This window comes from Pagrus pagrus (assembly GCF_965226575.1).
Source record: "Pagrus pagrus genome assembly, chromosome: 23".
Classification (NCBI taxonomy): domain Eukaryota; kingdom Metazoa; phylum Chordata; class Actinopteri; order Spariformes; family Sparidae; genus Pagrus; species Pagrus pagrus.
Window position 1 is genome coordinate 1884133 of NC_140205.1, and position 14193 is coordinate 1898325.

A 14193-nucleotide genomic window follows, 5' to 3' on the forward strand; every position below is an offset into this window, starting at 1 on the left:
GTGTATCAGAGGAGTGTGTTCAGTTTGGAGGTCGTCAGGAAGCTCCTCCCCCTCCACTACGAAGACCTTCTGTACCGCCTGCAGCAGACACTGCAGCACTGTGTGAGTACACAACTGTAAACTTTTCATTGTGTCATTTCACGCAGCACGCCACCGGAACCAGATAACCCAACCGACTATAATCATATGGATGCTGTAATAATGTGTTGTGATTGAGATCCAGCGCGGGACAGGAGTGTGTCGGTCTGACAGCTAAACAGATCCTTCACCCATCAAATTAAAGTGAAATGTCCCGCACTTCAACTGCATGATCACCACCTTTACTGACGATCACCACCTTTACCGACGATCACCATCTTTACTGATGATGATCATGCGATGTAATTGTTTCCACGGTGCATGGTGGGTCAGGATCTCAATCACAACACTTTATAACAGGATCCATACGATTATAAACAGTCAGAGGAGACACGTTTAGATTTACAGGTGGAAACATGTCTAAAAACCCACACAGATCTTATCATCGCGATGTGTACCGTCAGGCCTCTTTTGGCTCCATAACAGTGTAACGACGAGCCTTTGTTGTGGTGACATTGCAGAACCTCTGTGTGTAAAGGTCTACAGCAACAACTGTAAACATGACTGTCTGCACTTTGTGTTCAGGTTTCCTCGTCTGAACCTTCACGGTGGTTTCAACTCATCAAGGAAGTTGAGAAGAAAATCAAAAGGGTATATATTTGTGTGATTGCTGCTGCTCCTACAGATACTGCTGTCACCACGAGGCCTGCTAGTGCTAACTGCTACCACTGCTGTTACTGATACTATTACATTTACTGCTAATACTACTGCCCCTAATACTGCTGCTAATGCTACAACTATTATTACTACTGCTTTTAATGCTTCTGCTACTGTTGCTGTTAATCCTACTACCACTGTTACTGTTATAACTCCATTTACTGAGTCTACTTCTTCTTCTGCTCCTTCTGCTCTTTTTCATCAATAATAACATTTACTTTCACATTATATTTATAAATATACTAATAATACAAAGTGTACCTGCTCGTCTGCAGAGGAGAGACAAACAAGCTCTGAAGGCCGTCAGAGAGTTCAACTACGTCCTCAGCTGGATTAGTGAGCTGGCACAGAACCACAACCAGTAGAGCATCATCATCATCATCATCATCATCATCATCATCATCATCATCATCAGCAGCAGCATCATCATCATCATCATCATCATCATCATCAGCATCAGCATCATCAGTGTTTTTGATTTTACAAAATGAGTTTAAATTGGATTTGTACAACTTTTATCATTTTTTGTTGAGGATTTCTCGTCACTTTTCTGACTGAGCTTTCGCTTTGAGCTTCTGAAACTGTTTTTAATTTTAAATCTTAAAAGTATTGATTAGAGTTTTGAATATTAACTTATGTAGCTTTATTTAAAAGATAAGTTATTTGTCAGAAAATATTTATTTTATTTGAGTATTCAGATTACAGAGTGTTTAAGATACTTGAAACTTTAATATATTGAACTTAAAGCAGTATATGAAGGAAGATATTTTTATATGAATTATTGTAGCTATATTTATGTGAATTAAAGTGAAATAAAGTCTATTTTTCATGTCACTGCTGAGTGATGTTGGTTTCTAATCAGTAAACTGTGAGTTTAGAGCGTTGTCCCCCTCTGTTGGTCAGGATTTGGTACTACAACATGAATATGTACAATAGGTGAGTGCTTTATCTCTACATGTCTTAACAGAGATAAGAAAGAAAGAAAGAGAGAAAGAAAGAAAGAAAAAGATGACGAGGGAAGGAAAGAGAAAACTTTTGGTGGAGGAGAAGAAAAGGCAGGAAGGAAAAGGAAAGGAAACAATGAGGTAAGGGAAACGGAGAGGAAGTGTCGAGGAAAAGAAACAAGAAGAAAAGGAAACAGCTGGAAGAGGATTTGGACTTTGAGGTTTACGATCAGAACTCAGTTTGAGTTCATGGAAGCATTAAAGGAACCATTTACCTAAAACCAGAACTGAGTCACGCTGGTCCGTTCCCTTACCTGAGTGGAAACTCTCGCTATGTCTAGATCTCTGCCCCCGTGACTCCGCCCACACGCGCTGACACAACACAGAACTGAACGCATCATCATGGACATCACCGCGCTGAGTCAGCTCCACTGCAGCAGAGTCATATTATCCCTGTTAAAGACGAAAAACGGTTTCCAAAAGTAACGAAAATTATCGACTTTGGCTCCCGAGCTTCATTTTGTGGCACATTTCCTGTGTTAGAGACTCGCTGATGAGCAAAGTGGAGCATTTAGCAGCTAAAGAGACAGACAGTAGCTGGTGGAGACCAAAAACAGAGCTAAAAGAGAGAGAATATTGGACTTAAATTCAACAAACAAATCCAACGGGTGACCATGTTGTCTGTACCTGCTGGACGTGTTAAATATGTTCAATTTGAAATCTTATAACTTAGATCTAAGCACAAAGACTGGAAGTGGAGAGAAACTGCTAGCTTTCTTGTTAGGCAGTCTGCAACTTTCAACATGCATGTTGGTAGATTTCTACATCCAAGACTCTGCTAGCTTAGTTTCCAGCAGAGTTAAGACAGAGGTCAAACCTGGAAAATCTACTATACGGACAGACCTTTAGAGAGATGGCCATCAACTAGCTCCAACGCTAACTGCTGCAAAAAATAATAATTTCTCCATTTCTCCACACATTCGTCCAGAATTCATCCAGGAAACATTATCCAATCAGTCTGCTGTGTTCGAAGGTGAAGGCGGGAAATTCAACCCTCCACCACACAGGAGAGGATGTGGCGTGTGTGTTAGTGTGTGTGTTTTGACGGTTGGCGCACAGGGAAAAAAAACACTGAATAAGACTTCTAGGAAACACACACACACACACAAACACACACACACACACACACACACACACACACACACACACACACACACACACACACACACACACGCACACTATATTAATATGCAGAAGTTGACTGGTTAATTCCACTTAATTAACATTTACCTAGAATGCCAACAGCCGTGTGTGTGTGTGTGTGTGTGTATGTGTGTGTGTGTGTGTGAGTGAGTGTCAGATGTGCAGAAATGTTTCTTCTGGTGTCCTAAAAGAAAAAAATGCTCTTGCAGCTTTTTCGTTTTTCATCATAAAACCATTTGATGCATCATTACATGATTTTCTTTTTCTATAGTGAATATAATGTGTTTTAAGGCTTCAGTTAGTTATTTTGTTGCGTATCAGGTTTAAAATGTCAGATTTCCAATGGAAGTTCTGTATTTGGTTCTGAGCACAGCTTCTCCTTTGACGACTGACAATCACCAGCCCTCTGTATTTGTTGGTTATTGAAAAGTTAAACATTGTCAAGTAGGTGTGAGGTTTTGTGTCCATGATACCCTCAAGCACAAGTTCTGCTGACTAACGAACTTTAGACCACATCATTGTGCAAACGCACTCGTGCCAGCAATCTGTCACACCTCTCAAAGATAAAGCGGCTATAATCAGATCAATCACAGTGATAAAGCTACAGAGATGAGTCAGCGGCATCTGCAGCTCGCCTGAGCTTTACAGAAAATTTCGCCATTTAACTTATCTAAAAGCTTTAAAACCACCAAAACCTTTGACAAAAGGTTGTCAGCTGACGGTAATGATGTGAAAAAACTTCATCTTATTCCTCATTTTTCACCTCCGCCTCTTTTTAGTATTGATCAGAAGTGGCTATATTAGTTTGTATATCTGCAGTCCTGAGTCTTCAGGTTTCCTTACTGAATGATGAATACAGACTACCGCCACCTGGTGTTAAGGAGAATTATTTACTCGCAAATAACTGGTATTGACAATAATCTTGATACTTAAATAAAAATAATAATAAAATATTGATATAATGTTAATAACACACGTGATAATATTGTGTAAAAAAGTGCTCTTTAACGATCTCATAATTTCAGTTTCTTTCCATTCTCTTGTTGTCAAAGTAGAGTAGCTTAGAGTAGAAGAAGCCGCCGTAATTGTTAGCAAGCCAGCTACTGCTGTAGTGTGTGGCTACTTCCATGAACGTCCATCTCTCTACACTCGTATTTGCAGATTAATTCATTTGACAAAAAAAGACAGAAAACATAATGAGGTTAAAAAATGAATTTTACGGAAAGAATCTTTTTTCAGAATTTCTAGATATTGCTTCAATATCGTTATTCTGGATAATCCTTCAGAAAAAAATCTGATATTGTGACAGATCTAGAAAACTAGTGAGGAGAGGCAACAGTAGGCCTTCATCACTGCTAGTTTATTGATTCTGAAACTAAATCACAATCAGTTGCAAAAAATGTTTGTCCATCTATACTTATTTCACTGCTTAATATCTAACATTATGCAGATGACACACGTTTCTATATACCTGTTCACCCAGACAACCACAGATAGTAGAATTATCTTATTACCTCTTTCCTTGATATTAATTCATTTAAATTAGCAACATTTTTAGCAAACCAAATTAAAAAGTTGAGACCTTGCACTCAATGTTATTGTTGCTCATGTTCTTTTGTAATAATCAGTTAGTGGATACATGGATGGACAATTTGGACTGATGCTGCAGTTTAAGGCCTTTCTCTTTAAACTGATTTCTGGGTACATTGGCAAAGATGTGTCAGACATGTTGTTCCTCTTGTTGCCATGGTCACTCAAAAGCAGTGGTGAAATTTAGCAGCAAATTTGAATTTAAAAATAGTAAACTGATAGTAACTTGAGCTGTGCATGTGCAGCTGTATTACATACAAGCTATAAATTATAAATACTCATTAATCTGATTTGGACTGAAGGGCAAATTAAGTTTATTGGGAAATTCCTAGAAATAATTTTTCTGCTCATAGCACTGGCATTTGTACCCACAGTGATGATTCAGGTTTCGTTGCATGCCTTGTGGTGGCGTTTCCACCAGCAGTGATGATGCAGGTACAACTCTTCTTCCTGCTGCTATGACATTTTCACCAGTGACACTTTTACCTTATGTAGAGAGGCATCAGTATCCACAGAGATGAACACATTTCTTCCTGCTGCAGTGATGATTCTGCCACATTTACACAGCAAGATGGCCAAAAGTATGTGGACACACTAAAATTATACCCGTTTGATATTTAGAACAGATCATTCTGACACCATGAGCATTGATAGCATCATTTTTTCTCTCCAAATTTCTAGATATTGCGATAATATCGTCATCATTAATTTGCCAGGATAATCTTCCAGTAAAAATCTGATATCGTGACAGCCCTAGACACAAGTGACAAGAGGCAACAGTTGGCCCTTTTCTTTGTTTTGAAACTAAATCAAAAAAAGTTTTGTAGTCCACAAAACATTCCTGGAGTTTCACAGCAAAACAGCATTGTGGCATTCTCCTAAACAACTGAAGTAGTAGGAGACCTGTTTTAAAACGGGGAAAACAACCAAAAAAACCATCAAATGGCTCCAGTGTAATCAAAGTCTCCAGAAGCCCTGAGATGAAAAGACATTATTTACACCCTCGAAGTGCAGTCAAGCTCATGCACCATCTTCAGACAGGGTGCACGCTAACATTTTTAGCTTAACAGCTACTTTGAAGATTTTGGTTTAAAAAAGGCTGTAAAAAATGTCTTTTCAATTTGGGATCTCTTGACTTTAACCTATTTGGTTAGGGTTAGAAAAACATCATGGTTTGGCCCGAAAATAGAAAAAAAGACAGTTTTGTCACCACAAACACGGCTGGGATTGTCTCCATGTCTCCTTACAAATGGTGTGACTTGAACTGCGGTCGGTCATTTGGTAGCATTGTTGGCTGTAATAACGGCACCACCAACCCGTCAACCTCCTGCTGCAACAGGTGGCTGATAACCATATATTATAAAGTTTCAATGATGGTCCTAGAAAAACATTAATTAGCGATGATCGATGCTGTAGCATTAGCATTTTCTTTCACTGTAACTTAGAGGCCAAGTTAAGTTCCTCAACAACAAACTGTGAAAATCGTTTCTTTAAGTATGGAGGCATTGCCATGTTGCCAATTTACGTGGATTTACACAAATTCTACCTGGAGGTTGAATTTATTCATCTATAAAATCATGGAAATATAAGTGCTACCATCCAAATCGACCAGTACAGACTACAGAATGTAAGATAAAGAATACCCATGTATTAAACCAGTTACCCATCAATAAAGCATACAAAAACTTTAAGTCAGATTTCCAAGATGAGTCCAAGCCAGGCCAGTGTTTAGCTTAGCTTAGCACAAAGACTGAAAGCAGGAGGAAACTGCTAGCATTGCTCCATGAAAACAAAAAAGAGAAAAAGGCCCATTCACAACTCCAAACCAACCTGATTTACTTGAGAAACAGAGTGGTGAGTAGGGGCTTTCTAATGACACTGATGCAGCATGTAAAGACCACAGCTTTCTGGGGTCCATACACTTTCAGAGTAAAAGTTAAAAACAGCCTCTCTGACGTTTTTTACAACATCCTGAGGCTGGTCTGTGTCTTTCCCCTCCGACTACGTGTGTTGTATAGAGATGACTGTTGGAATAATTTATCAACAGGACATGTTTGACGTTACAACAGACTGTTGCGTATGTTGGAGCGTGTGCGGTGAATTGAACGGATTGGTGTGAAGAGATGATGCCAGATTAATTGACGGAAAATTAACCTGAATAAAATTATCTCCAGCGCGATCAGCTGCAACAGCTGAATGCTGCATTAAAGAACCGATAACGTGATACATGATGATCAAAGTCATACAGAAGCTTTCAGAAAGATCTGATTACTTTTTTCCAGGACGTCATTATTCTAGTTTGCATGACTGCGTATGAATGTCCAATTTCTGTAGACTTTCCAGTTAAAGGGCCGTTCCAACAGCATTTCCTCAACAGGAATAAATCCAAAGTCGTTGGGTGCAGGTGACCTTATGTGGGGTCGCAACCAACATCACCAGACTGATTTCAGACGTAAAAGACGCAAACAGACAGAGAGGGAGGCTGGAACGGGGAGAAAAGGCGTGTTAGTGTCTTGTATCACTTTGTTGCTGCTCGGGACGCTTTACCAACCCAAAATGTGGCTATTTGACGTCCTGGGAATGAGACTCAACAATCAACTATCTTTGTGGGACAAATCCTACTGACTCTACCTTTAACTTTAATAGTCTTTGAATTATATTAATATGACGTGAGCTTCAGTTAGCTTTGACCACAAATGTCCTTCAGAGGGAGACTTTTTACTCTGATACTCTGAGTACATGTCAGAGCCTGTACTGGAATAAAGAAGTTGAATCAGTACTTCTACTTTTACCAGGGTATCTGTACTTTACTAATATTTTGAACAATAGAAAATTAAGTCGAAACATTAAATAAAATATAAAATAAAATGAGGAGATCATAAATACGTAATAATGTTTTGGGCCATTTTTGTAGAAACGCGTGCAGTGTTGCAGCGTGCATGCAAACATTTACATGCACAAAAGCTTGCATACAAAATGCAAACAGGTCTGATAAGTTTCAAAGCTTAGATGAGGTTTTATTGAACCACTCACAAACACACACACACACACACACACACACACACACACACACACACACACACACACACACATCAGTGATGTTACTGGCACGACTGGTTAAGCTCAGGTTTGCTTGGTGTGCACTGCGACACACACAGGTTTCTAGGTAAATTTAGCTTTTAAGCTGAACTGGTCTCCCTCCAGTTAAACCACTCTGACCACGGGGAGTCTCCTTGCTGTGTGTGTGTGTGTGTGTTCAGAGGATGGAAGTGAATGGAAACCTGACCAGGGAGTCTCCTGTGTGTGTGTGTTTAGCAGCAGCAGAGTAAGTTTTAGAGGAAAACTGTTGTCAATGCTGCCGTTTATGGTGCTGCTGCTGAAAGCCCACAGACCACAGAGACACATACATACACACACACACACACACACACACACACACACACACACACACACACACACACACAGTGAGACAGGCAGGGATGCTGTATATATAGACCCACAGGTCAACAGATAGCATCAGTAATTAGTCAACCAGCTTCTCAGCTCTTCTCTGAGGTTGATCTTTTCACTGCTACAATCGAACGCAGTTTATACTGAAGTGGTCCATTATGTCTTCGTGCTGTGGTTCAGTGTGTCTACTGGTCTTACTGGGAGTTGTGTTTGCAGCTGGGAGTCCTGCCCGGTTTGTCTCTGACAACATGAGACGAACCCATGAGCACATCGCAGCGGTGCTGGTGAGTTTGGCCGTGGCGTACCACAGGGCTCGATTGTAGATCCTTTACAGTTCTTCATGCAGCTTGTGTTTAAAGGGTTTAACTGCTAAATTCAGACTTGATTGTCTTCTTAAGATTACACAGTTGTTGATTTGAGTTCATAGTAAGTGTGTTAAAGATGTTAAAATTATGTTTGTGTTGTGTACAGCAAGGCCTCTACGGCTCTCAAAAGACAGATTCACACTGGATTACAGGCTTTCACTTTCAGATATTTGCTTTTTAATTATACATGACTATCTTTTTTTTGCCAGGTGATGAAATGCATTTTTATAATTATTGTTAATAATATTAATAATAATAATAATAACTCAATATGATGAAATGTAACTTAGTACATACGTCAAATAACGACACTTTAGGTTAGAATTTTGGGCTGAATTGGACCTACAGCGTGGCTATCTGAGAAAGAGACTCAACAACCAACTATCTGTCTCCAGAATCGCCTTCTGTGCTTTTAACTGAGTTACTTTAAAGTAACTGAATATCGGATCTGACAATCAGCCATGTCAATAATCGGTTGACCCGTAAAATACACATACATGTAAATATGTGTATAATTTACGTGTTCTTGTACTTTTCAAACTTAAGTACATCTATTGTAAGAAAACTACTTTTGATACGTTGAATATCAGAAACTTTAAAGGTCCAATTAGTCAGACAGTTGATTTTTGAGTCTCATTCCTGGCTCTGCTTTTGGGATAGCAACCGACCGGACCTTCAATCCCAACAGTCAGTATTTGACATGTTGGGAAAAATATTGTATTTTAACTACATTTATTGGATAATTTACTTGTTTCTTTGAAGTTGAGCCCATTATTATCGCCAATCTGATAAAAAAAGATTCCTTTTTCCAACAAGTATCTAATGATCATGAGAAAACAACAAGGCGTAACATACACAAACCAACCACAGCCACAGCCTCTATAATCATATATTTAATCCTATAAACATCTATTTTCTACACATATTTCATCAGCCAGTGTGATGATATTGGTTTTATGTGAATCAGCAAGTATTGTTTTTGTTAGTTTTTGCTGTTTTTAACTAAATAATCACAAAAACACCTCGAGTACTTCCATACAAACCTACAGTTTTGCTACAGACGCTCTTCAGTCAGTACGCATACACCACAACAAAGCAGTTTGTATCGCTGAGTGTTTATGTTGTACTGGTTGACTTGAACAGTAATAGAAGTAATCAAATGTGTTTTATTGTTTGTGTTTCAGAGTTTGACGCAGCCGGAAATCATCACGAATCCTCTCTTCAGTTCTGTTATCAGCAGCCTCAACACCTCCTGCCAGGTACGCAAAGAAACGCTCACACAAAAGTTGAGTCTTTGGCTCAGGAAACGGTGGGTGGTTGATGGTTAATTAAGAACTACTGATGAAGAAAGTGGTCAGGATGTTGATTCACACATATTTATGAAGTAATGAATCACAGTTATTCAGGAATTACTCATTAACAATTGGGTGCTCACTGTGTTTGAATAAAAATAACCAGGCAGTAATGTCTAATCTAGAGAAATAAATCCCTACAGAGTCAAGGTCGTTTCATCCTGCCGATGCAAAAATTACACAAGAATCACACATTTTGTTAGAGCTACTACAAGGAGCTTTCATTTTTGATTAATCTGGCACCTTTGGACAAAGTTGACATTGTTTTACCAGACGGCAAAGCTGCTTCTTTCCTCACTTCATCCTCATAGTTTTCATTTTATGACTTTGACAACTGAAATCAGTCAGACTCTTTCTTGAATAACTGTAACTATGTAGAAATAGCTGCTGCATGTCGGTCATCAGTATTAAACTGAGACTGTTTCAGAACCACTCCAAAGTTTCTTGTACTACGATTTATAAAATGTACCAGAATCAAGACTAAAGACCGGTTGCTCTCTGTTACATTTTCTGTTGATTATTGTCTAATTCAAACCCTGCATGCTGCCTCTGCCTCTCCTCCACAGGGAAGAGAAGAACTGATGAAAGTCACTCTGGACGTCTACATGCGGATCTTCTCCAGCATCCTGCAGCACGAGCACAAGACCGGCACCCCGGCTCTGCTGGATCAGGTGTCCGAGTCTGAGAGGTCCGAGGTGGAGAAGAATCTGGAGGCACTCCAGAAGAAGATGGAGACACTGAAGAGACACCTGAGCCAGCCAAGCCACAACAGAGATGACGTCATCAACAAGCTGAACAAAATAAAGGTGAGTGACACCAGTCTGTCCGTCTGTCCGTCTCATTCAATCACTATAATAACCTGCTGAGGACAGACCTTGTATCAGGCTCTGATCTCGTTCAGTCACAAAGTCTGTGACCTTCTGACTGATCAGTTGTGTTTCTGTTGTTTTTTCTGAAGAAATGGAAACTCACACAGTTGTTTTCTCACGAGTAGGTGTAGAGATTGCGGCTCTGTAGTGCGGCGTTCAAGTCGTGTTTCCCATGCATCTGTTTAACTTGCAACAATTTCAGATTTGACAGCTACATAAAGTCACGTAATACTCAGTGGCGTTCCACAAGGCAGTCGCTTCGAGCCACTTTAATTGATGTTTGCTGATGACTCACATACATACGTGGAGCTGAGAGAGAATGTGGGCGTTTTTGATAGTTTTTGTTTTTGTTTCTGTTGTGGCTTGTTGTAGTTTGTAGCTTCTTGAATGGTCTTTTTTTGGTTTTGTTGATACTACGCTATTCTACTTTGTAAGTTTTGTAGTTGAACTGTGTTTAAGGACCCACGGAAGAGTAGCATCCACTCAGAAAGGTGAAAGCTGGTGGGGATCTTATCAAGAATATTTAAAAAAGAATAAATATGAAGTGGTTTGATGTGCATTAACATGCCAGGTATAATCATCAGATCTCACTCTCCTGCTCTATATCCAAATGAACACGCACAACACTGCTACCGACGTCAACACGATGTTTATTACACAAAGAAAGAGAGAACATTTGCCAGATTTACAAGAAGGCCCAAATAATGAAGAATTTGTCAGAGTCAGCGTTTCACAAAGTTTCTTTTTAAGTTTCTCCTCATGAAACAACTCTTAAGATCATGTGATTTGTGAAGGGAGTCTGGTGGAGTCTGGTGATCCTGTCGTTATAAAAACCATCACGTCCTGCATTGATGATGCTGATAGCTCAACTTTGTTTATTTTTTTGAGTTGCAAAGAAAAAAATACATTCTGGTTTATTTCAGTGTACAGATAATATTCTGCTAACAAGACGTCCTTCCTTGTCTGTTTCCTGGAAAAGAAAATGATCTGATATGAACTCTTTCCTTCTCTCTCTGCAGGTGGACGACCCGGTGGTTCAGAAAAAGGCTCTGGCCCAGTTCAAAGAGATCTACCAGGCAGCTTCTGTGGTTGTTGACCGCCGACCTGGCCCCGCCCACTCCTCTGCTGAATGACGGCGATGACGACACGTGACGATTATCAGAAGCTCTGACTAAATCACCTGCCTGAAATTGGATTCCCTCTCTCCTTAGTTTAATCTCATTTAGTTACATTTTGTGTTTATCTTGATTTTTGAAACAGTTTTTTTTTTTATCTCATATTTTCTGTTTTAATTTACGACTGAGTTATTTGAGGTTTGCACGACATGTTCAGACACACTGTTACAGCTCCACATATTTATTTTGTTATCTAATGGGGGTTACCTTTGGTCATTTCTAAATACAGTCACTTAACTGAGTTATATTTATTTTTGTGATAATTTAATGTATTTTATTTATGCTTAATTTAACTTAATTTATTTTTCTTGTTGTCATTTTCATTCATTCATTTGAATAAAAGCAGAAATCAGCATCGACTTAAAGCTTCATTTTCCATTTTTTAACCGCACTGCTCAGTTTTCCTACAGTAGAGTATATTTCAGCCTCCAGCTTTCACTGGTGAACCACTTTTCCAAAAAGCTGCTTGTGTCACAGTTTCTCACGTTCTCACACCAAACAGGTTTCACACAGGCTGATATTTACAGGTTTCGGTTGTAATTTGGTAACAGTTGTGAAAATGATAACGATGCCGGTGAGGTGAGAAGTCGAACTCCTGACAGAAAGAGATTGTTTAGATCAGAATTATCAACATTATGGCCCAAAGTATCGAAGAGCCCAAAAGTCAGAGACCACTAGTTTTCAATGTAGTCCTATTGTTTTTAATCAAAGTCTGTAATATTAACAGTTTGAGTGAATGTCAGAATATCTCGTCTCTCTTTTACTTATATGACAGCGTGCACTCGAGCTGGCATGGACTCCACAAGTCGCCAGGATAAAGGAAACGTTTCTGCAGAACATCAGATACGTTCACACGTGTCATAGCCTTTATACTGACATCTGTACAAAGCGTGTCACATGACGTTAACATGTAAACTACCTGACCTTCATACGGAGACACGCAGGGCTGGAGGTGGAGTTACAGGCGACAAGGCCGACACACCGGTGAACACAGCTCAAGTCTGCGTTTCGGCATTTGCAAGTGTCAAACCAGCCGGATAGTTTTGATGATGGACCACAGACACTTGTAGGTGTGACACCAGCTGGATGTTTTGAACGAGACCTCAGGACACTTCCAGCTGTGTTTGTGGCAACAGAAATGGATATTTTTGACTGGAAATTGGGCAACTGCAGCCGTGTTTATGGTGACAAATGGATATTTTTAGCGAGTCCTCAGGGACTTCCTCCTTTATTTGTGGCAACAAAACCGGGTGTTTTTAACAAACCTCAGGACACTTCCAGCTGTGTTTGTCTCGACATAAAGGGATATTTTTGACAGGAAGTCGAGCCCTCTTCAGCTGCGTTTATAGCAACAAAACCAGGTGTTTTTAATGAATGCTCCAGACAACAACAAAAACCGTGTCCTCAGGACCTTTCCAGCCGTGTTTGTGGCAACAATGACTGGATATTTTTAGCGAGTCCTCGGGACACTTCTTCTTTGTTTGTGGTGACCACACTCAGCGTTTCTTAACGAGACCTGGGGACACTTCCAGCTGTGTTCATGGGGACAAAGTAAATCATTTTGACTTATGAAGGCCGTCAGCAGCCGTGAATGTGGCAACAAAACTTGGTCCTCCAGCTACTTACTGTGTTTGTGGCAAGAAAAATCGGGTGTTGAGTCCTCGGGACACTTCTAGCAGTTACCGAGACGTCTCCAGCTGGGTTTGTGCCGACTGAACACTAATATTTTTTATGTTAAGACGGGCATCTTCAGCAGCTTTAATGTCAACAAAACTTCCTCTGGAAACTTCCAGCTGTGTTTGCGGCGACCAAAACAGGTATTTTAAGCCAAAGCATGATGTTTTCTAACCTTCACCAAGTGGTTTTTGTGCTTAACGTAAAAACAGGTTTTGCAGAAACAAACCGGACAAACATTTATTCTGCTGGTTGAAATGAGCGACCACACCATCAGAAGATCAACAGATAGAAAAGCAACTTCATCACAGATACAGGATTCACTCAATAAACAGCACAAGTTCAGTAACATGCTGTCAGAAGAAGTCTGTGTGTCTGAGGATGAAAGGCAACCGCTTCATTTCAGTGAAACACGGCGGTGGGAATATTTAAATCTGGGGTCTCTCCTGTGTGGAATTACTATTGAGTCATTCCTGTGACATCGCTCTGACATCACTGTGTTCCCCAGCCCCTGCACCAATCATACGGAGGGATTTCCCCCTCGCCTCATGATGCAATGAGGGCGTAACAGGATGGATCAGTGGTTACAGCTCTGGTTTAGAAACATGAGTCAGTGACACGACCCCGCTCCGTCCACACCGACCTGCTCGCTAACCAACCTCGTTATTTCATTAATTCAGATGAGTCAGGAGTTTTTAATGTCTCACTCCGGCTACATTATATAGTTATTACTCCTGTGTTTCTGTTTTTATTTAATTTCATATGAGAATGAAGTT

General features: G+C 39.9%; 1 protein-coding gene across 1 annotated transcript; it reads left to right on the plus strand.

Annotated features, from left to right (window-relative positions):
* Window positions 1-8191: 8191 nt before the first annotated feature.
* On the plus strand, window positions 8192-12102 carry LOC311252279 (uncharacterized protein). The gene is made up of 4 exons (XM_084345295.1): window positions 8192-8266; window positions 9532-9606; window positions 10266-10505; window positions 11588-12102. The coding sequence occupies exons 1-4, from the start codon at window positions 8231-8233 to the stop codon at window positions 11699-11701; spliced, it is 465 nt and encodes a 154-aa protein (XP_084201421.1). The 5' UTR covers window positions 8192-8230; the 3' UTR covers window positions 11702-12102.
* Window positions 12103-14193: the final 2091 nt, after the last annotated feature.